This window comes from Osmerus eperlanus, chromosome 4 (genome assembly GCF_963692335.1).
Source record: "Osmerus eperlanus chromosome 4, fOsmEpe2.1, whole genome shotgun sequence".
Taxonomy (NCBI): Eukaryota; Metazoa; Chordata; class Actinopteri; order Osmeriformes; family Osmeridae; genus Osmerus; species Osmerus eperlanus.
Genome location: NC_085021.1, coordinates 23,515,293 through 23,539,865, shown reverse-complemented (window position 1 = coordinate 23,539,865; position 24,573 = coordinate 23,515,293). Strand labels below are relative to the sequence as shown.

Below are 24,573 nucleotides of genomic sequence, written 5' to 3'. Positions count from 1 at the left end.
AGGAGGAGAGAGAGGAGGAGAGAGAGAACGAGGAGAGAGAGGAGGAGAGAGAGGAGGAGAGAGAAGGAGGAGAGAGGAGGAGAGAGAAGGAGGAGAGAGTGAAGGAGGAGAGAGAGGAGGAGAGAGAGAACGAGGAGAGAGAGGAGGAGAGAGAAGGAGGAGAGAGCACATGAACACACACACACACATGAACACACACACACATGAACACACACACACATGAACACACACACATGAACACACACACACATGAACACACACACATGAACACACACACACATGAACACGCACACACATGAACACACACACACATGAACACACACACACATGAACACACACACATGAACACGCACACACATGAACACGCACACACATGAACACACACACACATGAACACACACATGAACACACACATGAACACACACACACATGAACACGCACACACATGAACACGCACACACATGAACATGCACACACATGAACACACACATGAACACGCACACACATGAACACACACATGAACACACACACATGAACACACACACATGAACACACACATGAACACACACACACATGAACACGCACACACATGAACACGCACACACATGAACACACACATGAACACACACATGAACACACACACACATGAACACACACACATGAACACACACACATGAACACACACACACATGAACACACACATGAACACACACACATGAACACACACACACATGAACACACACACACATGAACACACACATGAACACACACATGAACACGCACACACATGAACACACACACACATGAACACACACATGAACACACACACACATGAACACACACACACATGAACACACACATGAACACACACATGAACACGCACACACATGAACACACACACACATGAACACACACATGAACACACACATGAACACACACACACATGAACACACGCACACATGAACACACACACATGAACACACACACACATGAACACACACACATGAACACGCACACACATGAACACACACATGAACACACACATGAACACACACACATGAACACACACATGAACACACACATGAACACACACACATGAACACACGCACACATGAACACACACACACATGAACACGCACACACATGAACACACACACATGAACACACACACACATGAACACACACACATGAACACACAGGTCCAGGACGCTGAAAGACGAAGCTCTTTGTGCCTTTGGCTTTGTCAGCCAGGGTTTCTCTGTTTGCTAGGTGGGGTGTGTGTGTGTGTATGAGTGTGTGTGTATGAGTGTGTGTGTATGAGTGAGTGTGTGTATGAGTGTGTGTGTGTGTATGTGTTTGTCTATGTGTGTATGTATGAGTGTGTGTATGTGTGTGGGGTATGTACTGTATGCTCATAATGGCTCTAACACAACTAAAACAATGTTGACAATAGGAGGGTTGTTTGACTGCTTACACATACACACACTGTCCATACAAACACACACACACTGTGTTTACACACAGACATATGTGTTCTGACAAAGCAGTGTTACAACCATGTTCCACATGTCTAGAGGTGAGGGGAGCGGCGGGATGGGGTGAGGAGAGGAGAGGAGGGGAGGGGAGAGGAGGGGTGAGGAGAGGAGGGGTGAGGAGAGGAGGGGTGAGGAGGGGTGAGGAGGGGAGGGGAGGGGTGAGGAGGGGAGGGGAGGGGGGCCTGTGGACGTGATAATGGGTGTTTTCAGGACCATGACTGCTATTCTGTCATTGTGTCTGAGCTTCACATCCTGAGAAGGAAACGATCACATCCTCCCTACCTCGGGACACTTACAGCTTCTCACAAGACAAACAGCATGCTGACTGGATTATTACTACACAATCAGACGAGGATCAGTAAGTCTTTGCCCATGCATAGAATCTCGGTTTCCCTGTGCTGGTGGTGTGTGTGAGAGCAGACAGGCCGACAGTTGAGGATCACAGGCCAGGCAGACAGGCAGACAGGCAGACAGGTAGACAGGCAGACAGGTAGACAGACAGGCAGACAGGTAGACAGACAGGCAGACAGGTAGACAGACAGGCAGACAGGTTGACAGGTAGGTAGACAGGCAGACATGCAGACAGGTAGACAGGCAGATAGGTAGACAGGCAGACAGGTAGACAGGTAGACAGGCAGACAGGTAGACAGGTAGACAGGCAGACAGGAAGACAGGTAGACAGGCAGACAGGCAGACAGGTAGACAGGTAGACAGGCAGTCAGATAGACAGGTAGACAGGCAGACAGGCAGACAGGCAGACAGGTAGACAGGCAGATAGGTAGACAGGTGAGGATCCCAGGCCTGGTGTCTGCGTTGTGGCTCAGGGTTGCCCTGTCCTGTCCAGACCTGATCATGACATCTCTGCCTGGAACTTACCTGTGACTAAACAACCTTATCTGTCACCACCACCATCCCTTTAACTCTACCTCTCCCACACCCCAGCCCCTTCTCCCAGTCACACCTTATCCTCCCGCATCCCTCCCTTATCCCTCCATATTATCCTCCAGCTCTACCTCATTCCTCCCTATACTTCCCTCCGAGGGAATATGGAAGCATATTTTCTTTATTCTTTTTTTATGTACTGTATATTTTGGACAGTTTAAGTGAAGAGTGGCAGGAAACGCAGGGAGAGAGCGAGAGAAAGACATGCAACAAAGGGCTTTTACTTTACAATGAATTCATGAATGAAGGGTGATTCATCTGTAAAGTTTATAAAAGTATACAGACACAAAATGTGTGTGGTGTGGTAAAAAACACATATTTTCACATATTTTCAAATACACACCTTGTATTTGCTTGTGTAAATCCTCAGAGAAGGAGCTTTCAGTAAACTCCTTCATGAAGTAGTTTGAAAGTTTCAAATGGAATTCCTGTGGGTGCAGAGCAGTGGGGGGGGGGGGGGGGGGGCGTGGCCAGGGCTGGGGGCGGGCCAGGGGGCGGGGTCTGTGGGGGCCGGCAGGTTTATAAAAGTGCAGCTGCTCCCTCCCTCCCTCCCCTACCCTGTTACTGAGGTCTGCCCTCCTTCAGCTCTCTAGTCAGTCTCACTTGCTACAACTCTCTCTCTCTGTCAGTCTCTCTCTAGTCAGTCTCACTCGATACAACTCTCTCCCTCTGTCAGTCTCTCTCCTTCAGTCTCTCTCCATCTCCCTCTTCAGCACCATGAGCTACAGAAGCAGCTCGTACTCTGTGCACACCTCCAAGGTGCCGTCCGGTCATGTGTCTCTCACCCGCTCCTCAGCCGCCCCCTCCTACCGCGCCGCCAGCATCTACGCGGGGGCTGGGGGCCAGGGGGCCCGCATCTCCTCCTCATCCTACTCTGGAGTCCGCAGCTCCCAGGGGGGCCCAGGGGCCTCCCTCTCCTCTTCCCTACAGGTGGGAGGCGACACAGCCAACATCACAGGCAACGAGAAGTTTGCCATGCAGAACCTGAACGAGCGTCTGGCCTCCTACCTGGAGACAGTCAGGAACCTGGAGCAGGCCAACGGCAAGCTAGAGCTGAAGATCAGAGAGGCTCTGGAGAAGAGAGGACCAGACCTCCACGACTACAGCCGCTACCAGGCCATCCTGGACGACCTGCGCAAGAAGGTGAGGAGGAGAGAGGGGGGGGGGTGAAAGGGAGGGAGAGAGAGAGAAGGCCTTTTGTGTTGTTAGGGCCTGAAAAGGAGGGAGGCAGGAGGGGAACTGGTTAGGAGGCATGTGAAGGAGGGGGAGGGAGGGGGAGGACTGTGGATACTAAAAGCATACTGCCCAGTCAAGTGGAAAGAGAAATTGAAAGAGAGAGACACAGAGAGAGAAGGAGAAAAGAGTTGTTGACCTACCATCAGAGGCCCATAGAGACTCATTAAAGCTATCTGCTGATTGGCCAAATTAGTTTGGAGTTCATTAATGCTTTCTGCTGTGTAGAGCAAATTAATTTGTAGTTCGTTAAAGCTGTCTGCTGATTAGAGAAAATTAGTTTGTAGTTCGTTAAATCGGTGTGTTGATTGGGGCAGATTACTGCAGGGTGATAGGTGAAGAATGGTGGTGGGCAGGGGACAGGACAGGGCGGAACAGTATGGAAGGGGGGCAGGGTGGGACAGGAACCAGAATGGGACAGACAGGAAGCAGTTTGTGGAGGACTGTGGTGATCTGTGGTCAGACTAGTTCCTGGTCGAAGTGACCTCTCAGAGGCTGGGGGTGTGATAAGGTGTGTAGGAGCTGTATGTGTGATAAGGGAGGGGGGAGTCATGGTCACATATTGCATTAGGAAATACTGACTGGAAATGGAATCATGCATAAGTCATCTAAAATGTTTGGTATTAACCATTTGTGTGGCTCAGAGTTCAGAAAGTAGTTTCCCAGCCTCTGCAGCTGGGGTGAAACAGAGAGAGAAGACTGATGAGTGTGCTAGTTGAAGCGAGGTTGTGTCACCTGGCCTGACAGAGCTGATAAGAGCGGTCACACCTACACAGAGCTGTTATGATGTCCGCTCTCACAGGGTGGAGTTTGGATTAATTAGTTTAGAAGTGCTTTCTTCAACAGCAATTAAACAACACTTCCTATTTCTCTTGATAAAGCCCATTGACATTTTTGTGTGTGTGTGAGTGTGTGTGTGTATGTGAGAGAGTATAAGTGTGTGTGTGTGTGTTTGTGTGTGTTTCCAACAATGAGTAACAACAACACACCCCACCTACCATCAGACTGTTCTTCTTCCTGCTTTTAGTACTCCAGAACTCACAAAGGAAAACACTGAACAATCAGTTACTCATCCCAAGACTCTAAAACAAGGAGATCTAACCCTTGCTTTCACTGTGTGACTGCTGTGAACCAGTAGTCTGAGAGGAACATGAGGAAAACGTTTCCATGTGGAACATTCCAGTCACGCCGTCTGGGTTTGTCCATAGATCTCAGATGAAATCTCCTCAGGCACTGAGTGATCAATGTATGGCACGTATGAGTATAAACATACATATCCATCACCATTATTTATAATCAGGATAACTGGTGGAGGATAGCGGCTACCAGCTCAGCCTCTTAACTCAGTTCCCAGAAGTGAAACTAACTTGGGAACAAGGTCAGTAAACTTTGCCTTGCAAATGTTCTCATTTGCAAATGAGAACAAACAAAACATTTAACCTGGAGGGAAGGAGAGGAGAGGGAAGAGAGGGCAGGAGAGGAGAGGGGAAGAGAGGGAAGGAGACAAGAGGAGAAGAGAGGGGGAGAGGGCAGGACAGGAGAGGGGAAGAGAGGGGGAAGGAAGATAAGGGAGGAGAGGGGAGGAGACGAGAGAGGAAGAGGCGGGAGAGTGGAGGATCACGCAGGGTAAGGTCAGGGGTTTACAATTTGTGTGGTTAAGGCCAGTGTTAGGGATTGCAGTTAGAGTATGTATTAGGGTGGTTTGGGTGGGGGTTAAGATTGGGTTGTAGGGTTAGAGTATGTATTTGGATGTCAGGATTGGGGTTACATTTACATTTAGTCATTTAGCAGAGCGTTTTAGCATTTTATCCAGAGCGACTTACAGTAAGTACAGGGACATTCTCCCCCGAGGCAAGTAGGGTGAAGTGCCTTTCCCAAGGACACAACGTCATTTGGCATGGCCGGGAATCGAACTGGCAACCTTCAGATTACTAGCCCACTTCCCTAACCGCTCAGCCACCTGACTCCCTTTTGGGTTTGTGATGTTGTTCATCCTGCTGAATATTGACCGCCCATCGTTACAGACCGGTTCTATCCAGTTGAATCTAATTCCACTGCTCAGCGTCACAACTACTTCCGGATAGCAGGAAGTGATACCCACCCTGTCCACGACACAAACAAGTCTGTACATAATAGCAACAGGAAACCCAACCCAGGGTACACCCAGCCACACACACTTACATACACTTACACACACACTTACACGCACACATACACATTTACACACACAGCAGATGTTCCATTAGGAGTGGTGGCCAGCTGTGTCTGCAGGTTAATGATTGGCTCCATCTCCACTCTGTAACTAAACAAACAGTGGGATAGCTGGCTTCAGCAGTCCACACACACATCCACACACATCCACACACACACACATCCACACACACACACATCCACGAGCACTCACATGCAGGTCAGAGTCCTTGACTAGCTGTAGGAGAACACAGCTGTAGGAGAACCCTGATTAGCTGATCAGAAGGTAAACAGAGTTAGGGATAGATAGGCTGTTGTTAACAGCATCTCTGTGTTGTTCCAGGCAGTGACCTTATCTGTGTTTCAGGTGTTTGATGCAACCGTGGACAATGCTCGTCTGATACTGCAGATTGACAACGCCCGCCTCGCCGCTGACGACTTCAGAGTGAAGTAAGAAGAGCCCTGTGTGTTTACACTGATCACAGATCCCTGTGTGTTTACACTGATGAAGCCTCGAGGCTTTAAAAACAGACAGTTAGAGCCACACCCTAGGCACACACAGGTGGAATAGCCATCAGTGGAGAATGAGGGTCATTACTAAAGGATGTGTGTGCGTGTGTGTAGGTACGAGTCGGAGCTGTCTATCCGCCAGTCTGTGGAAGCTGACATTGTGGGTCTGAGGAAGGTGATTGATGACACCAACTTGGGCCGCATGAACCTGGAGAGCGAGATTGAGGGCTTGAAGGAGGAGCTCATCTTCCTCAAGAAGAACCACGACAACGTAAGATGTCACATAATCCCAGCCTCTAACCCAGCCTCTGAACCAGCCTCCAACACACTTCCCCCAGCCTCTAACCCAGCCTCTGAACCAGCCTCCAACACACTTCCCCAACCTCTAACCCAGCCTCTTAACCAGCCTCCAACACACTTCCCCCAGCCTCTAACCCAGCCTCTGAACCAGCCTCCAACACACTTCCCCCAGCCTCTAACCCAGCCTCTGAACCAGCCTCCAACACACTTCCCCAACCTCTAACCCAGCCTCTTAACCAGCCTCTGAACCAGCCTCCAACACACTTCCCCCAGCCTCTAACCCAGCCTCTGAACCAGCCTCCAACACATTTCCCCCATCCTCTAACCCAGCCTCTTAACCAGCTTCCAACACACTTCCCCTAGCCTCTAACCCAGCCTCTAACCCAGCCTCTTAACCAGCCTCTGAACCAGCCTCCAACACACTTCCCCTAGCCTCTAACCCAGCCTCTAACCCAGCCTCTTAACCAGCCTCTGAACCAGCCTCCAACACACTTCCCCCAGCCGTGCACTCTCATCTGAACCATCCCACCCATTCAACACAAAGGGTACCTCCATCCTTACCTCACATCCTGTCTGTAACAGGAAGTGATGGAGCTGCGTGCCCAGGTGTCCCAATCTGGAGTGCAGGTCGACGTGGATGCCCCTAAAGGCCAGGACCTGGCCCAAATCATGTCTGAGATCAGAGCCAAGTACGAGAAGATGGCCCTGAAGAACCAGGAGGAGCTGAAAGCGTGGCATGAATCTCAGGTGAGCAGGACATCTCGTAGTGAATCCTATGATGAGTAAAGATCTAGAAATGGAAGCCTGACCTGAGCCCAGACACAATTATTTGATATGTATTAATTTAGCAGAGGCTTTTATACAAAGTGACATACAGAGTACATAGAAAGTACAGCAGAGAATTACGGATCATAAGTGCTTAGGGTTAGGGTTAGTGAAGTGCAGAATTCTAACAGTATTTTGGTGGTCAGAGTCAAGGAACGGTCTTCCAATTACCAACAGTCATATCTCAGCTACATCTGAGGAGGTGGAGAGGAGGTTGAGAGCTGTGCTGTGTTCTGCAGATCACAGAGGTCCAGACCCAGGTGAGCCACAACACAGAGGCGCTGCAGAGCTCCCGCTCGGAGGTGAACGACCTCCGCAGACAGCTGCAGACCCTGGAGATAGAGCTGGAGTCCCAGAAGAGCCTGGTTAGACTCACACACACACACACTCACTCACACACACACTCACTCACAAACACTCAAACACTCACACACTCACACACACTCACACACACACTCACAAACACACACACACACACACACACACATAAACACACACAGACAATTATACTTTCTCTCAAACACACACACATACACACACTTGAACACTCAACACACACTTTCACACTCATTCAAATCAATTTTCACATGCAACCAACGTTAGTACAGATAAACATCTTTCTCCCTTCCTCCTCCTTCCTTCCCTCCCTCTTCTTTCTTCTCCCTCCCTCCCTCCCTCCCCCCCTCCCTCTCTCCCCCTCTCTCCCCCTCCCTCCCTCCCCCTCCCTCTCTCCCCCTCTCTCTCCCCCTCCCCCTACCTCCCTCCCCCCTCCCTCTCTCCCCCTTTCTCTCCCCCTCCCCCTCCCTCTCTCCCTCTCTCCCCCTCTCTCCCCCCCTCCCTCTCTCCCCCTCTCTCTCCCCCTCCCTCCCCCTCCTCCCCACCTCCAGAAGTCCTCCCTAGATGCCACCTTGAGGGACGTGGAGATGCGCTACAACCTGGAGATGGACAGTCTGAACGGGGTGCTGCTGGGCGTGGAGGCGGAGCTGACCCAGCTGCGGGGGAGCATCCAGCAGCAGACGCAGGAGTACGAGGCGCTGCTCAACATAAAGATGAAGCTGGAGGCTGAGATCGCCACCTACAGGAGGCTGCTGGACGGGGAGGACTTCCAGTGAGTCACCGTGACGATGAGACAACATGAGAGATGGGGGTCGTGAGAACTGTTCTAGAATGTAGACAGATTGTTCTAGAACATGTACTTAACTGTTCTGGAACACTCACTGACTGTTGTGGAACCAGTGGTTGACAGTAACAAAGTGCATGTAATTCATTACTGTTCTTAAGAACTGATATGTTACTCAAGTGTTTCCATTTTGGGAAACATTTTACTTTCACTCCAATACATGTTCTGACACACATACGTATTGGTCTGAAACACATACTGCCTGTTCTGAAATATCTATTTAACTGTTCTGGAACACATACTGACTTTTCTGGATCTTTCAGGCTGCAAGATGCCCTGGAGGACCAGCGAACAGTGAAGACCAAGGTGATGACCGTCACACAGACGCTGGTGGATGGCAAGGTGGTCTCTTCCAGCACGGAGACCAAGGAGAGGAACCTCTGACCTGCCAGTCCTGCTCACTTCCTGCTTATGCAATTACAGCTGACTGACTGATTCAGGAAGAAGTCTATTAATGTCTGGTTACACAACACTAAAAAGTAGGGTCACATGACCTCCGGGAGGGCCGACTGGACCAGATGAACTCTAACTCATACTCTATTTATTCCATCACTGCCTTATGTGTCGTTGTCTTCAGTGTTTTGATATTTTTTCTTTTAGGAGCATAGAAGTTGACCAAAACATTTAACCTAAGATTGTTGTCAAATCAATATGATTTTAGACATACATAAAAATAATACAGAACCGAAAAAATTATCTGCTTGTTATGTTGAACTTTGCATCATAGTTTTCAGTCTCTCCAGTTGTGCCTGAAGGGTTAGGGTTAGGTAACCGCTCTGTCCAAACATTTCAATAAAGCCTCCAGCATTCAGCCTACTGTCTAAATGTCTTACTGTGTTTGAACATCAAATCATATTATGAACTAGAGAGGGTACAATTTCTGGGGAAATTGCATCGGTTGCAGATGGGTTCGTTTTTTGACTGACATTTTACTACTGATATTTGTGGAACTTTTAAATAAGTATGCATACTTTTTGTTTATGAAGATGGCAAAGATTAAAAAGCATACATTTGTTGCTGCTCATTTACACTTCAAAATACTAAGAGTGAGGTGTAGAATGGTACAGGGTTCTGTTGTCATTTCCCTTAGTGCAATAGGGAATGTTGATAGGCATTGCATGTTGCAACCTCACATAGTTGAAACAGTTGCATCAAAACGAAATAATTGGCCAATCCTGTGTAAATATTGTCCTAACCTATATCTAACAATGTTCTCTCTGGTAGTAGGAGGAGAAGGAGGGAGGGGCACCATGGGGCAGATAGACTGTATGGAGAAGGAGGGAGGGGCACCATGGGGCAGATAGACTGTATGGAGAAGGAGGGAGGGGCACCATGGGAGTACTGTGTCAATTTGGCTTCACTTTTATTTCTGCTGCTGGCTTATTTACGTTACAACAGTTACCCCCGTTCTGCGTTCGTGCCTTTTTTACACAGAACTGCCAGGTGGCAGAGAGGCACAACATTCCCACTTTTACAGGCTGTAAAATGTCTACTGATAAGAGACCAGAGGTGAAGGCAGGTGTCTGGGGCAGGATCTACTCCAGAGGTGAAAGGTCATGCAGAGATAAGGATCTGAAGGAGGGGTGTGACACACCCCAGTGTTGCTCTGCACACATAAAACCCCATCCCTCCTCCTCCTCCTCCACTCTGCTCACCTCAGAGTTCATCTGCTTGTCTGTCCGACGCTTTCCTCTTCACCACTCTGCTAGAAAATCTCAGCTCCTCCTTGTACGCGCTGAATGTGGACCGGGGCAGCAGGGACTCCCGTAGCCTCACTGGGGGGGTTTGGGGAGCCGGGGGGGGAGCAGTCTGGGCGGGGGGGCCGGGCTGTAAGGATGTATACAGTCTCCAGCTCACGGGTGATCAGCTCTGGGGGGGCCTGGGGGCCTGGGGGGGGCGGGAGGGCCGGGGGATCCCTCCTCATGGGCAACGAGAAGTTTTCCATGCAGAACCTGAACGAGCGTCTGGCCTCCTACCTGGAGACAGTCAGGAACCTGGAGCAGGCCAACGGCAAGCTAGAGCTGAAGATCAGAGAGGCTCTGGAGAAGAGAGGACCAGACCTCCACGACTACAGCCGCTACCAGGCCATCCTGGACGACCTGCGCAAGAAGGTGAGGAGGAATTGCTAACAAAGGCAGAGACAGAAACAGGAGCCAGTTCAGAAACTCAGCAGGTCTACAGTATTGTGATGTATCAGTCTACAGTGTTGTGATGTATCAGTGTTAGAATTACATTACATTACATTTAGCAATTTAGCAGACGCTCTTATCCAGAGCGACTTACAGTAAGTACAGGTTCCCCCGAGGCAAGTAGGGTGAAGTGTCTTTCCCAAGGACACAACGTCATATCGAACCGGCAACCTTCTGATTAATAGCCCGATACCCTAACCGCTCAGCCATCTGACCCCCGAATTAAACATCACAATGACCCCTGTCCCTCTTCCTTATCTCTCAGTTATCAACGTGGACTTTGGATCCACTTCACAACACCAGCTCTACTTCCTGCTTCACTGGAATTTGTATTTTAGATCATAAAAAAGGGTTAGGGACATAAAATACTGGACCTTTATGACTGGGCATACCCTTCATTGTTTAAAGTGAAAGCCACCATTTCAATCTAGGGTTAGGGTCCCCAGGGGTTACTGGCACCATGGGTTACCATCAGGATTAGGGTCACCAGGGGTTAGGGTTACCATCAGGGTTAAGGTCACCCCCATGGTTACCAGGGTCACTGTTTTCAGTCTTACCCCCCAGATAATGGAGATGACGATAACCAACGCTGGGCTGGTGATGCAAACTGACAACCATAACCTTGCTGCTGATGACTTCCGGAACAAGTTAGTGTGTGTGCATGCATGTGTGGGGAGGAGGAGGAGGGGAGTTAATGTGTGTGTGCATGCATGTGTGGGGAGGAGGAGGAGGGGAGTTAATGTGTGTGTGCATGCATGTGTGGGGAGGAGGAGGAGGGGAGTTAATGTGTGTGTGCATGCATGTGTGGGGAGGAGGAGGAGGGGAGTTAATGTGTGTGTGCATGCATGTGTGGGGAGGAGGAGGAGGGGAGTTAATGTGTGTGTGCATGCATGTGTGGGGAGGAGGAGGAGGGAAGTTAATGTGTGTGTGCATGCATGTGTGGGGAGGAGGAGGAGGAGGAGTCGCTTTTATCCAAAGCTACTTCCAAGAGAGAGCTTTACAAAAGAGCATAGGTCACTGATCATAATAACGAGATAGCCCCAAACATTGCGAGCAGCCAAAACATGAAGCATACATTGTGGAAAACCAAGTGCCAAAGGGAAGAACCATAAGAGCATGCAGTTAAACATGCAGTTAAACAAGTTCATGGTGGTTGTGGTTGTGTTCATGGTGGTTGTGTTCATGGTGGTTGTGGTTGTGTACAGGCTGGAGTACGAGAGGCAGGTGCGCCAGGCGGTGGAGTCTGACTTGGCTGAGCTGCGGAAGGTTCTGGATGACACCAACGTGATGCATCTGCACCTGGAGAGCGACATTGAGTCCCTGAAAGCGGAGCTTATCACCCTGCAGAAGAACCACCAGGCTGTAAGCCCCGCCCTTCTTTTGACTTGGACGAGGCCACTGCAGGAGATGAAAATGCAAAATGCATCTTGATAGAAGAGGATGTTTACAATGGTTGTAGTGGTCAGGACGGTGCCCATAGATTCACAGATGAGTGGTAAAGTGCAACTAAACTCCAAAACCTTCGTTTTAGGTTATACCCCTCTGGCTGATACTCACACATGCCTAAACTCATCGATGCTGGTCTTGATTCCAACAAATCTTCGCAAAAGTGTTACTTTAGATCATTTTCTGGTTATTCACAGCTCTTTTTGCTCCTAGTGGTCAAAATGTTTGAAGTTAAACATTGATGTATGAGGGCCTTTATGAGGACGTCTGACGTACAGAGAGGGTTGAGTATGATAATGACGTATCACAGAGAGGGTTGAGTATGATGATGACGTATCACAGGGAGGGTTGAGTATGATAATGACATATCACAGAGAGGGTTGAGTATGATAATGAGGTATCACAGGGAGGGTTGAGTATGATAATGACGTATCACAGAGAGGGTTGAGTATGATAATGACGTATCACAGGGAGGGTTGAGTATGATAATTTGCCGTGTTCACATATCATTTACCCCTACCCACAACTTTTCAACATCAGCAATTGTTTTTATTGAAAACGATCAGTTCTCTTAAAACCTGTCTGTAACAGGAAGTGATGGAGCTGCGTGCCCAGGTGTCCCAGTCTGGAGTGCAGGTGAACGTGGACTCCCCTAAAGGCCAGGACCTGGCCCAGATCATGTCTGAGATCAGAGCCAAGTACGAGAAGATGGCCCTGAAGAACCAGGAGGAGCTGAAAGCATGGCATGAAACCAAAGTATGACTGTTGTGTTTACAGTTTATTAGTTGAATCTTTACTGACACCTCAACAATATAATGTGCAGACGTTGGTTAACTGATGTGTGTGTTTGTGTGTGTTTGTATGCGGGTGTGTCTGTATGTGTGTTTTTGCATGTGTGTGTGTGTATGTGTGTGTGTGTGGTGAGTGTGTGTATGGTGTGTATGGTGTGTGTGTGTGTGGTGTGTGTGTGTGTGTGGTGTACGTGTGGTGTATGTGTGGTGTGTGTGTGGTGTGTGTCCAGATCACAGAGGTGCAGGTCCAGGTGACAGAGAACACAGCGTCTTTACAGCAGGCCGCCGCCACAGTGAGTGACAGTCGCAGGTCCATGCAAACTCTCCAGATAGACCTGCAGTCCCACATCAGCCAGGTGACCTCCCAGCTACACATCACCACATCACTAACCCTCCATCACATCACTAACCCTCCATCACATCACTAACCCTCCATCACATCACTAACCCTCCATCACATCACTAACCCTCCCAGCTACACGCAGAGATGACAAAAGTACATACATCCTGACTACACCTTTTCACTCAAGTTAAAGTAAAGTATAGTCTCTGACATTTACTTAAGTAAAAAGTAGCCATTACTACTACTTGTTTTAGTGTCACGCTTGGTAACTGGACCTCATATTATATTAATACAAAAAGACACAATAGACACCAAGCATTCACCAGGAATCCTTTGTGATGCAGAAAATTTCAAACAATTTCAAACATACTCATATATGGCCATGGGTGATCAGGAATGTATCTATTCTCAGTCATGTTGACATTGTTAACTCCCTCTGTCTCATCCATAACATTAGCCATTCTTCTTGTTGCCTTCTGCCTTGCTCCATGGTAGCTTCGTAGACTAACTTACATTTGTTGTGCATGATAGCCAGGAAATGAAAAAAGGTGCGCAATGACAAGAAATTATATTGATTATGCCACCAAATATATATTAAAACTAAAGTTAGGAGCCTGGTTTGAAAATGTACTTCCCTTTCTGCAACAGTGTAACAACAGTGTAATGTTAATGTAATAACAGTGTAAATACAGTGTAAAAAGTGTAATAACAACATAATAACAGTGTAAATGCAGTTTAATAACAGTGTAAATGCAGTTTAATAACAGTGTAATAACAGTGTAAATACAGTGTATATACAGTGTAAAAAGTGTAATAACAACATAATAACAGTGTTAAAACTGTGTAAATGGAGTAAAAACTGTGTAGAAACTATGTAAAAAGTGTGATAACAGTTTAATAACAATGTACAAACTGTAAAAACGGTGTGAAAACTTGATAACAGTGTAATAACAGTGAAGAAGTAGAAAGTACAGACATTTGTGTAAAACATGTAATAGGTAAAGTAATAGTTAAAAAGTAAAAGTACTGATACCAGATAAAATCTACTTAAGTACAGTAACCAAGTATATGTACTTTGTTACTTCCCTTTCTGAAACAGTGTAACAACAGTGTAATGTTAGTGTATATACAGTGTAAAAAGTGTAATAACAACATAATAACAGTTTAATAAGTGTAAAAACTGTATAGAAAGTGTCCTAAGTGTAATAACAGTGTAATAAAAAAACAGCGTAAAATAGAGTAAAAACTGTGTCGAAACTATGTAAAAAGTGTAATAACAGTTTAATAACAATGTAAAAACTGTGTAACAACAGTGTAAAACTGTAAACAGTTTAACAACAGTGTAAGAACAGTGTAAGAACAGTGTAAAAAAAGTGTTAAAACTGTAAAAACGATGTAAAAAGTCTAATAACAGTTTAATAACAATGAACAAACTGTGTAACAACAGTATAAAAACGGTGTAAAAGGTTTAACAGCAGTGTAACAACAGTGTGAAACGGTGTAAGAACAGTGTAAAAACGGTGTAGAAAATTGTGTTAAAACTGTGATATTTGTGTTAACATTTTTTGTAAAAAGTTGTCAGAAGAATGGTAACACTTTATAATAAGTCAACGCTTTTTGGCATTTACAAAGTGTTAACTAATAGGTAGTTAACCCTTTATAAAACATTTTGAAACATTAACAATACATTATTAAATAGTTAATAAGCTTATTATTAAATGCTATGTTAATCATTAATAAACACTGTTAAAAATTATGGATTTGATTCATAATACAATTCATAAGGTGTTTGATAACTGCATTACCATACTTTATAGACAGCTTGTTAATATAGTTGCAAACCAGTAGTTTCTAATCTGTTAATGGTACATGAGCTGGTATAGAAAGCATTAGCAAATGGTGAACAAACCATTTACATTACCTTTACAAAGCATGAGTAAATAACTAACAACATATTAACTTATGTCTTTAATTAATGTACGCCAAGTCGAATACATGATGTACACTAATACTTAGCAGATGTCTTAACAACTATTTTATAAACACTTACTAATGATGCAACTTGTGATTAGTAATGCAAGTTATAAAGCATTTACTAACTTTTAGTTAAGGCTTTTGTGTTATTTATTAAGGTATTCTTGTCCATTCTCAAACCTCACATTCACAAGGGTATCGTAACAACTATTTTATAAACACTAATGATGCAACTTGTGATTAGTAATGCAAGTTATAAAGCATTTACTAACTGTTAGTTAAGGCTTTTGCGTGACCTAATCTAAAGTGTGAACTATCTCTGCCTTATTAAACATTTATAAGTTATTGGGTGTGCTCAAGCCTTCGGCGAGAGCACAACCTTTGTTCTCTCACATATATATTATTATTATTATTGTGAGAATGCTGTTAAGCATTCTCACTATTGTTTTCCTGTTTCTCTTTATTGGGTGTGCTCAAGCCTTCGGCGAGAGCACAACCTTTGTTCTCTCACATATATATTTATTTATTTATTTATTGTTTATTTTCGCCCCCCTAAAACTCAGTCAATATTTGGCCTACATACACAACGGCGGTGTCAAAAGGTTCGTCTTGGTAGCGATTGCGTTGCTTCTATTGGAATTTACGTTCCGTTGCATGGTTTGGGCTTAAGTTAAGTTTTTGTGGCGAAAAGTGAAGCTAACGGTGGCTAATTTGCTAGCCACAGTCACTGACGTTACTAACGTCACTACGTCACTAACGTCACGAAAACACGCGTGACTACCTGTAGCAGAACATTCGTTTCGCATCTGTTAACTTGGGGGATAGCTAGGCTAACTATAGCTTTACTGCAAGGCAGCTGCAGGAACGCCACAAGCAAAGAGGCCAGGGTGATAACTATTTACTCATTTTACTTTGTGATATGACACACAATTGTGATGCGTAATGTACAATATTAGCTGATATTATTAAGGAAGTAAGCCCACATCTACTTTCGGAAACGGTAGTCTACTATTTCACTGAAATATTAGCATCATGACATTAGCCTCTGTTGCCCGGGCAACACATACTACAGTGGTCTATGATGTATCTGTTTTCAATCGTTAAAATAAACATTCCTCACATATACATTTTCGTTGTAGGATTTATTATGACATTAGATTACAAGTAAACGATTTGTGGGTGAAATTATCATTACCTGTGGTTTCAATCCAGTGTATCACTGCAACGCTGTAGCCTACGCGAGACACACGACAAAAACATCTAACATACACAGCTGTTTAGGAAGTCAAACGGCGACAGAACATGTTTGGCACTCCCCTTACTTAAATCAAAAGTCTATCTAACTACTAACCTGAACTTCATTGCTACAGCCTAAACTTTGTCAATCTGTTCATGAAAATAATTAATTTCAGCCTAAACCTTACAACGGAACGTTAAATCGAATTCAACCAACGCAATCGCTACCAAGACGAACACAGTAGTCTAGTACTGTACCGTAGTAGAATTTACCGGGGCAGCTTCTCCACACAGGGCTATATCGCATTTTGTGTTGTTACTGACAATGATCGCTACCAGTGAGCTTTTTATGAATGAGCGATTTTCCACTAAATAAATGTCAAGCTTATTTACGTTTTTGAGGGCATTTTTTCAGTTAGCAGATGGTAATGTTTGAATCGCGATTCCATCTTCTACTGCCGGTAACGTCGTAGAATAATCTTCAAAGGGGGTTCTTTATTCATGAATGAATGCAATATGAGTAGGCTAAATGCCTGAAAATATCATGAGAAGGGAAAACTTAAAAGGACGTTTAAGTCATAGAGATTAGGTCAATTTTTACACCGGTCTGCCAAATGTAGCTATTCGTTGATTCAGCTATGAGGCTGCCTCTTGCAGGGGAAATGAGAAGACATCATATTTCATTCTACACTTAACTCGTATTTTGAGTTGTAAATGAGGAGCAAAAAAAAGATGCTTTTAAATCTATGTAATCTTTATAAATAATAAGTAGTCCCTATGCATTTTTAGATAAAATATACAGAAATATCAGTTGTAAAAATGTCATTAAAAAACGGACCCCTGTGCAACCGACGCAAGCAAGCACACCCTACAATTTCCCCAGAAATTGTACCCTCTCTAGTTTATTAAGGTATTCTTGTCCATTCTCGAACCTCACGTTCACAAAGGCTGAACATACGTTTCTCAAAAGGAAACAGACACAACACAATGTGATACACAAAATTACTATTTTATTGAAGTAATGACAGGCATGTGTCTTACTAACTGCTTAGCTCTACTAGCCGAGAGTGACAGCGGTCGATACGATATTTCCCGGCATGACTGAACGGTCGAGGTTAGTAAGTTGTTTATTATTTGGCATTTTTAGCTCTTTTCATTTAAAACATGTCGTTTTGTTCAGCTCTACTCGTCTTCTCACGGTGTGTTTCAGGTGTTAGCACCTAGCAACCAATCTGAAATCTGAGCAACCAAACCTAGCAATCTGCCTAGCGCTTGTCGTTTATCTCTGTGTTCACACTTTTCTGCTCTTTTAGAAAGGTGATAATTTCCTTGTCGCTGTTGATGTCTTACATTTACATTTACATTTATTGGGTGTGCTCAAGCCTTCGGCGAGAGCACAACCTTTGTTTTCTCACATATATATTTATTATTATTATTTATTTTTGCCCCCCTAAATCTTTGTCAATATTTGGCCTACATAGACAACCTAGGTGTCAAAAGTTTCGTCTTGGTAGCGATTGAGTTGCTTGTATTTTTATTTACGTTCCGTTGCATGGTTTAGGCTGAAGTTAAGTTTTTGTGGCAAAAAGTGAAGCTAACGGTGGCTAATTTGCTAGCCACAGTCACTGACGTTACTAACGTCACTACGTCACTAACGTCACGAAAACACGCGTGACTACCTGTAGCAGAACATTCGTTTCGCATCTGTGAACTTGGGGGATAGCTAGGCTAACTATAGCTTTACTGCAAGACAGCTGCAGAAACACCACAAGCAAAGAGGCCAGGGTGATAACTATTTACTCATTTTACTTTGTGATGTGAAACACAATTGTGAAATGTAATGTACAATATTAGCTGATATTATTAAGGAAGTAGGCCCACATCTACTTTCGGAAACGGTAGTCTACTATTTCACTGAAGCATTAGCATGATATTAGCCTCTGTTGCCCGGGCAACACATAGCTACTACAGTGGTCTATGATGCATCTGTTTTCAATCGTTAAAATAAACATTCCTCACAAATACATTTTCGTTGTAGGATTTATTATGACATTACATTACAAGTAAACGATTTGTTGGTGAAATTATCATTACCTGTGGTTTCAAACCAGTGTTGCTCACTGCAACGCTGTAGCTTACGCGAGACACACCACAAAAACATCTACACAGCTGTTTAGGAAGTCAAACGGCGACAGAACATGTTCGGCACTCCCCTTACATAAATCAAAAGTATTTCAATAGGTGAAACTATCTGACTACTAACCTGAACTTCATTGCCACAGCCTAAACTTTGTCAATCTGTTCATGAAAATAATTAATTTCAGCCTAAACCGTACAACGGAACGTTCAATCGAATTCAACCAACGCAATCGCTACCAAGACGAACACAGCAGTAGTCTAGTGTACTGTAGTAGAATTTACCGGGGCAGCTTCTCCACACAGGGCTATATCGCATTTTGCGTTGTTACTGACAATGATCGCTACCAGTGAGCTTTTTATGAATGAGCGATTTTCCACTAAATAAATGTCAAGCTTATTTACGTTTTTGGGGGCATTTTTTCAGTTAGCAGATGGTACTGTTTGAATCGCGATTCCATCTTCTACTGCCGGTAACGTCGTAGAATAATCTTCAAAGGGGGTTCTTTATTAATGAATGAATGCAATATGAGTAGGCTAAATGCCTGAAAATATCACGAGAAGGGAAAACTTAAAAGGATGTTTAAGTCATAGAGATTAGGTCAATTTTTACACCGGTCTGCCAAATGTATTCGTTTTGATTCAGCTAGGCTGCCTTTTGCAGGGGAAATGAGAAGACATCATGTTTCATTCTACACTTAACTCGTATTTTGAGTTGCAAATGTGCAGCAAAAAAAAGATGCTTTTAAATCTATGTAATCTTTATAAATAATAAGTAGGCCCTATGCATTTTTATATAAAATATACAGAAATATCAGTTGTAAAAATGTCATTAAAAAACGGACCCCTGTGCAACCGACACAAGCAAGCACACCCTACAATTTCCCCAGAAATTGTACCCTCTCTAGTTCATTTAGCAGACGCTTTTATCCAAAGCGACTTCCAAGAGAGAGCTTTACAAAGTGCATAGGTCACTGATCATAACAACGAGATAGCCCCAAACATTGCGAGCAGCCAAAACATGAAGCACACATTGTGAACAACCAAAATAAGTGCCAAAGGGAAGAACCATAAGAGCATGTAGTTAAATAAGTTACAATTAAACAACATGAACTGCTATAAGTGAAAGTGTACCTGTGGAAAAAAAGCAAGCAACAATAATAAAACAATATATCACAGCGAGTACAAAAATTTAAGTCAGTTACCACTAACCACAAGAGCAACAAGTCTCTAAGCAAGAGTCATTGTGATCCTTGAGGAAACTAACATCGGGTCAAGCGAACCATTCCTAAGTACCGTTGTACTCCCGGAACAAGTGCGTCTTGAGCCTTTTCTTGAAGGTGGAGAGACAGTCAGTGTCTCTGATGGAAGTGGGGAGTTGATTCCACCACTGGGGGGCCAGACAGGAGAAGAGCTTGTGTTGGGACCGGGCGGTCTTGAGCGGTGGGACCACCAGGCGGTTGTCTGAAGAAGACCGTAGGTGACGGGTGGGGGTGTAGGGCTGCAGGAGAGACTTGATGTAGACGGGTGCAGTCCCGTTCACTGCTCGGAAGGTCAATACCAGGGTCTTGAATCTGATACGGGCCATGATAGGTAGCCAGTGGAGAGAGATGAGGAGCGGGGTAACATGGGAGCGTCTGGGTAGATTGTAGACCAGGCGGGCCGCTGCGTTCTGAATCCTCTGAAGAGGACGGGTTGCACATGCTGGGAGACCAGTGAGCAGCGAGTTGCAATAGTCCAACTTGGAGAGGACAAGTGCTTGGACTAGCAGCTGGGTGGAGTGCTCAGACAGGTATCTCCTGATCTTCCGGATGTTGTAGAGGGTGAATCTACACGACCGGGAGACCGCAGCAATGTGGGCCGTGAGGGAGAGCTCGTCGTCCATGGTAAACCCAAGGTTCCTGGCAGAGGATGAAGGGGTCACCGTCGCAGATCCCAGGGTGATTGAGAGATCGTGGGAGATGGAGGGTTTAGCCGGGATGATGAGAAGTTCTGTTTTGGCGAGGTTCAGCTGGAGGTCTTCATTGTCATCTGGATAGTAAAACTCCTCGATCTCGCTCATTTTGAAGATGACATCAGCGGAGGGCAATAAGAATACGTATCAGACCGCAGATGAGGTCAATACGCGCATAGATATATATAAAGACTTAATACGCGGCTGGCATGACCATAGACATATATACTATGGGCATGACTACCCATTAGCCAATCAGAACGCTCGTACTGTTGTTGCAATTGAACCAATATGCTGTTCTTATTGGTTCAGAAGACGTTCTCAAAAGAGTTGTTGATATGTTGCCTTGGAGATGTAGTGACGTCACCAGTACAAGTGCAGCTGATTGCTCTGACAAGATGGCGTCTGCTCCAGATTCGCCGTGTTTGATTTGGGATCTTCCCACGTATTGTTGTAGTATATAAGAAACCAAATGTTTACTCTTCGACAGGTCAGCAAATGTCACCTCAATTTGTTAAAATGTTTTGTTTGTAAACCTCAGCCTACGATCTCCGTTAACAAACGTTTTAACAAATCTCTGCTTTCAAAGGCGTTTGCAGACCTGTCGAGGAGTACTATAGTTAGCTAAACATTTGCAGTTTATTACAGCCATTTTTGGAAAATAAAATACAGCTTCGGGTAACCAACTTTTATACCAATTCTACTGTATTGCTTCTTAATGGAAATAAAATACTATTTTATTACCCAGGTAAATAAATTAACAGCTATTTCTTCTAAAAAACAAAAACACAACATCTATAGGCCTATAGTCTTTCTATAAATGCTTAATAAGGCATAAATAGTTCACACTTTAGATTAGGTCACGCAAAAGCCTTAACTAACAGTTAGTAAATGCTTTATAACTTGCATTACTAATCAGAAGTTGCATCATTAGTAAGTCTTTATAAAATAGTTGTTAAGATATCTGCAAAGCATAGTGTACATCCTGTATTCGACTTGGCATACATTAATTAAAGACATAAGTAAATATGTTGTTAGTTATTTACTCATGCTTTATAAAGGTAATGTAAATGGTTTGTTCACCATTTGCTAATGCTTTCTATACCAGCTCATGTACCATTAACACCTTTTAAACTACTGGTTTGCAACTATATTAACAAGCTGTGTATAAAGTATGATAATGCAGTTATCAAACACCTTATTAATTGTATTATGAATAAAATGCATAATTTTTAACAGTGTTTATTAATGATCAGCATAGTGTTTAATAATAAGCTTATTAACTATTTAATAATGTATTGTTAATGTTTCAAAATGTTTTATAAAGGATTAACTAACTATTAGTTAACACTTTGTAAATGCCAAAAAGCGTTGACTTATTATAAAGTGTTACCAGAAGAATTTATAGGGAAGTACTGATACCAGAAAAAGTACAGTAATAAATTATTTGTACTTCATTACTTCCCATATCTGTCACTAAATCAATCACATCATTGAACCTCCAAAACAGTAACAGTATCGATCTTACTCATCCAACAATCTTTATCCAACCAGCCATGGCATTAACTCCATCCAACACTACATAACCAGCCAAGACAATAACACAATAAAAAGGAAACATTTCATATTTTCATAGTACCCTGCTAAAGGCACAGTACACATTGTGATCTCTCTGCTCCCAACCTTCCAGAGATCGTCCCTGGAGGCTACACTGCGAGACGTGGCGATGCGCTACAACCTGGAGATGGACAAGTACAACAGCATGCTGTTGCAGCGGGAGGCGGAGCTAACGCAGCTACGCACTGGCGTCTCCCTGCAGACCCAGGAATACCAGGCCCTTCTCAACATAAAGATGAAGCTGGAGGCTGAGATCGCCACCTACAGGAGGCTGCTGGACGGGGAGGACTTCCAGTGAGTCAGTAGTAGCATAGCATAGCATTTTATATCATAACAAGTACAGTCGTTGCCATAAGTTTTGGCAATGACAAATGTTGTTTTTTGCAAAGTTTGCTGGTTTACTATGATGATAGCTGGTTTGCTGGTTTACTATTACATGATGATATGACTTACTGAAATTATGTTAGTTCAATCAGGAGAGACCTGGGATGAGTGAAAGATGTTTATTACAGAATAATAAATGTACTGTGGTGTTTGGAGCTTGAACCCCACGGGGAATTATATAGATCAACGGGCGCCTGCCCAACGCCCGAAGAAGAATCCCCCACGGAGTCCAGACACTGGTGGCGGTGGCGGCAGCCGACGACCAATCGAGCCGAAGACTGAGACAGGAACCGGGTGGCGACGGGGTGGTGGAGGGTCGCGCACTTGATAGCATGGACAAACTACACAGGGAGAGAATAATATTTAAAGGCACGGATCATGTGACACCATTAATTGATAGCGGGAGCGCTAATCGACCTGAACCCTAGTGACCGCCCGACCAGGGAACGGGGATCGGTCTTGCCTGACTGAACTTGCGCAAGCTTCATCAGTCATTTTATGCGAAGGCCCAGCAAGCTTTGCAAACACAAAATGTGTGTCACTACCAATACTTTTGGCCACAGCTGTACAACACAGCACAGCACAACATAGCATAGCATAGTGTTGCACAGCACAACATAGCATAGCATAGTGTTGCACAGCACAGCATAGCAAAACATTGAATTACTTTTCATATTATAGTTTAGTTAATCTTAGCTTAGCTTAATTTAGCATACATTAGTTTACAAAAGCATAGCATTGCGTTTAACCATACTCTAAAACCAAACAAGTTAGCTTTCGTGCAGTTGAATATTTATCCCATCTAAACATTTCCATAGAGCTGGACTGGTCTGTGGGGCTTTGTATGACTTGTGTATGTTCAGCTCTACTTGTCCTGTTTAGATAAATCAACAAATCACATGCAAACTAGGCCCATGCAAAAAATTGGGAGCGTGGCTTTCATATGGAAATCATATGACTAGTGGTGTGATGTATTTCCTCACTTCCCTGTCCCCCTTCCTCCCCCCTTCCTCCCCCCTTCCTCCCCCCTTCCTCCCCCCTTCCTCCCCCCTGTAGACTGGAGGATGCTGTAGAGCTGGAGAAGACGTCCCACGTGACGAAGAGTACGAAGGTGTTAACAGTCACCCAGACGCTGGTGGACGGCAAGGTTGTTTCTGAGACCCAGGATGTCAAGTGAACTGTGGAAAAACATGAGCACAGCCCAAGCATCTCTGCAGCTGCCTGAATGCTGTGTTAGTTAACCCACCACCAGTAATAATACTGTGTTCATGTAATGGATGCTTCTGTATCAATAAAGACACCATCAGTTCACTGAAAGAACATGGCTCGTTTTCATTGGTTTAGTCCACCTTATCTGTGGACTGTTGCCATAGTAACACTATATCTGTAGGTTGTTGCTGTAGTAACAGTGTATCTGTAGTTGTTGCTGTGGCAACAATGATTCTGGGGCTTGTTACCATAGTAACAGTGTTTGCTTAGGTAGTTACTAAAGTAACACTGTATCTACAGGATGTTATTATAGTAACACTGTATCTACAGGATGTTATTATAGTAACAGTGTATATGCAGGATGTTATTATAGTAACAGTGTATCTACAGGATGTTATTATAGTAACAGTGTATCTACAGGATGTTATTATAGTAACAGTGTATCTACAGGATGTTATTATAGTAACAGTGTATATGCAGGTTCAGGCAGGAGGACTCAGTATAGTATTTACTTGATACTTTATTTCACACGGTACAACACATGATTGTAATACTTGACATTATGGTTCTGCTCGCCAC

At 44.5% G+C, this 24,573-nt stretch overlaps 2 protein-coding genes across 2 annotated transcripts; both read left to right on the top strand.

Moving 5' to 3' along the window:
- The first annotated feature begins 3,016 nt into the window (after positions 1 to 3,016).
- krt18a.1 (keratin 18a, tandem duplicate 1) lies at positions 3,017 to 9,526 on the top strand. The gene is made up of 7 exons (XM_062460450.1): positions 3,017 to 3,620; positions 6,268 to 6,350; positions 6,525 to 6,681; positions 7,293 to 7,457; positions 7,775 to 7,900; positions 8,423 to 8,643; positions 8,979 to 9,526. The coding sequence occupies exons 1-7, from the start codon at positions 3,195 to 3,197 to the stop codon at positions 9,097 to 9,099; spliced, it is 1,299 nt and encodes a 432-aa protein (XP_062316434.1). The 5' UTR covers positions 3,017 to 3,194; the 3' UTR covers positions 9,100 to 9,526.
- Positions 9,527 to 10,625: 1,099 nt separating this feature from the next.
- LOC134019500 (keratin, type I cytoskeletal 18-like) lies at positions 10,626 to 24,075 on the top strand. The gene is made up of 7 exons (XM_062460451.1): positions 10,626 to 10,826; positions 11,469 to 11,551; positions 12,110 to 12,266; positions 12,942 to 13,106; positions 13,372 to 13,497; positions 22,475 to 22,695; positions 23,842 to 24,075. The coding sequence occupies exons 1-7, from the start codon at positions 10,638 to 10,640 to the stop codon at positions 23,960 to 23,962; spliced, it is 1,062 nt and encodes a 353-aa protein (XP_062316435.1). The 5' UTR covers positions 10,626 to 10,637; the 3' UTR covers positions 23,963 to 24,075.
- Positions 24,076 to 24,573: the final 498 nt, after the last annotated feature.

Bases quoted from the DNA above. Each gene is read 5' to 3' on its own strand.
- krt18a.1 (XM_062460450.1), top strand. From the start codon at position 3,195: ATGAGCTACAGAAGCAGCTCGTACTCTGTGCACACCTCCAAGGTGCCG. The intron at 6,351-6,524 runs GTAAGAAGAGCC...GCGTGTGTGTAG, and splicing joins GCTGACGACTTCAGAGTGAA to GTACGAGTCGGAGCTGTCTA. The intron at 7,458-7,774 runs GTGAGCAGGACA...TGTGTTCTGCAG, and splicing joins AAGCGTGGCATGAATCTCAG to ATCACAGAGGTCCAGACCCA.
- LOC134019500 (XM_062460451.1), top strand. From the start codon at position 10,638: ATGGGCAACGAGAAGTTTTCCATGCAGAACCTGAACGAGCGTCTGGCC. The intron at 13,107-13,371 runs GTATGACTGTTG...GTGTGTGTCCAG, and splicing joins AAGCATGGCATGAAACCAAA to ATCACAGAGGTGCAGGTCCA. The intron at 22,696-23,841 runs GTGAGTCAGTAG...TCCCCCCTGTAG, and splicing joins CTGGACGGGGAGGACTTCCA to ACTGGAGGATGCTGTAGAGC.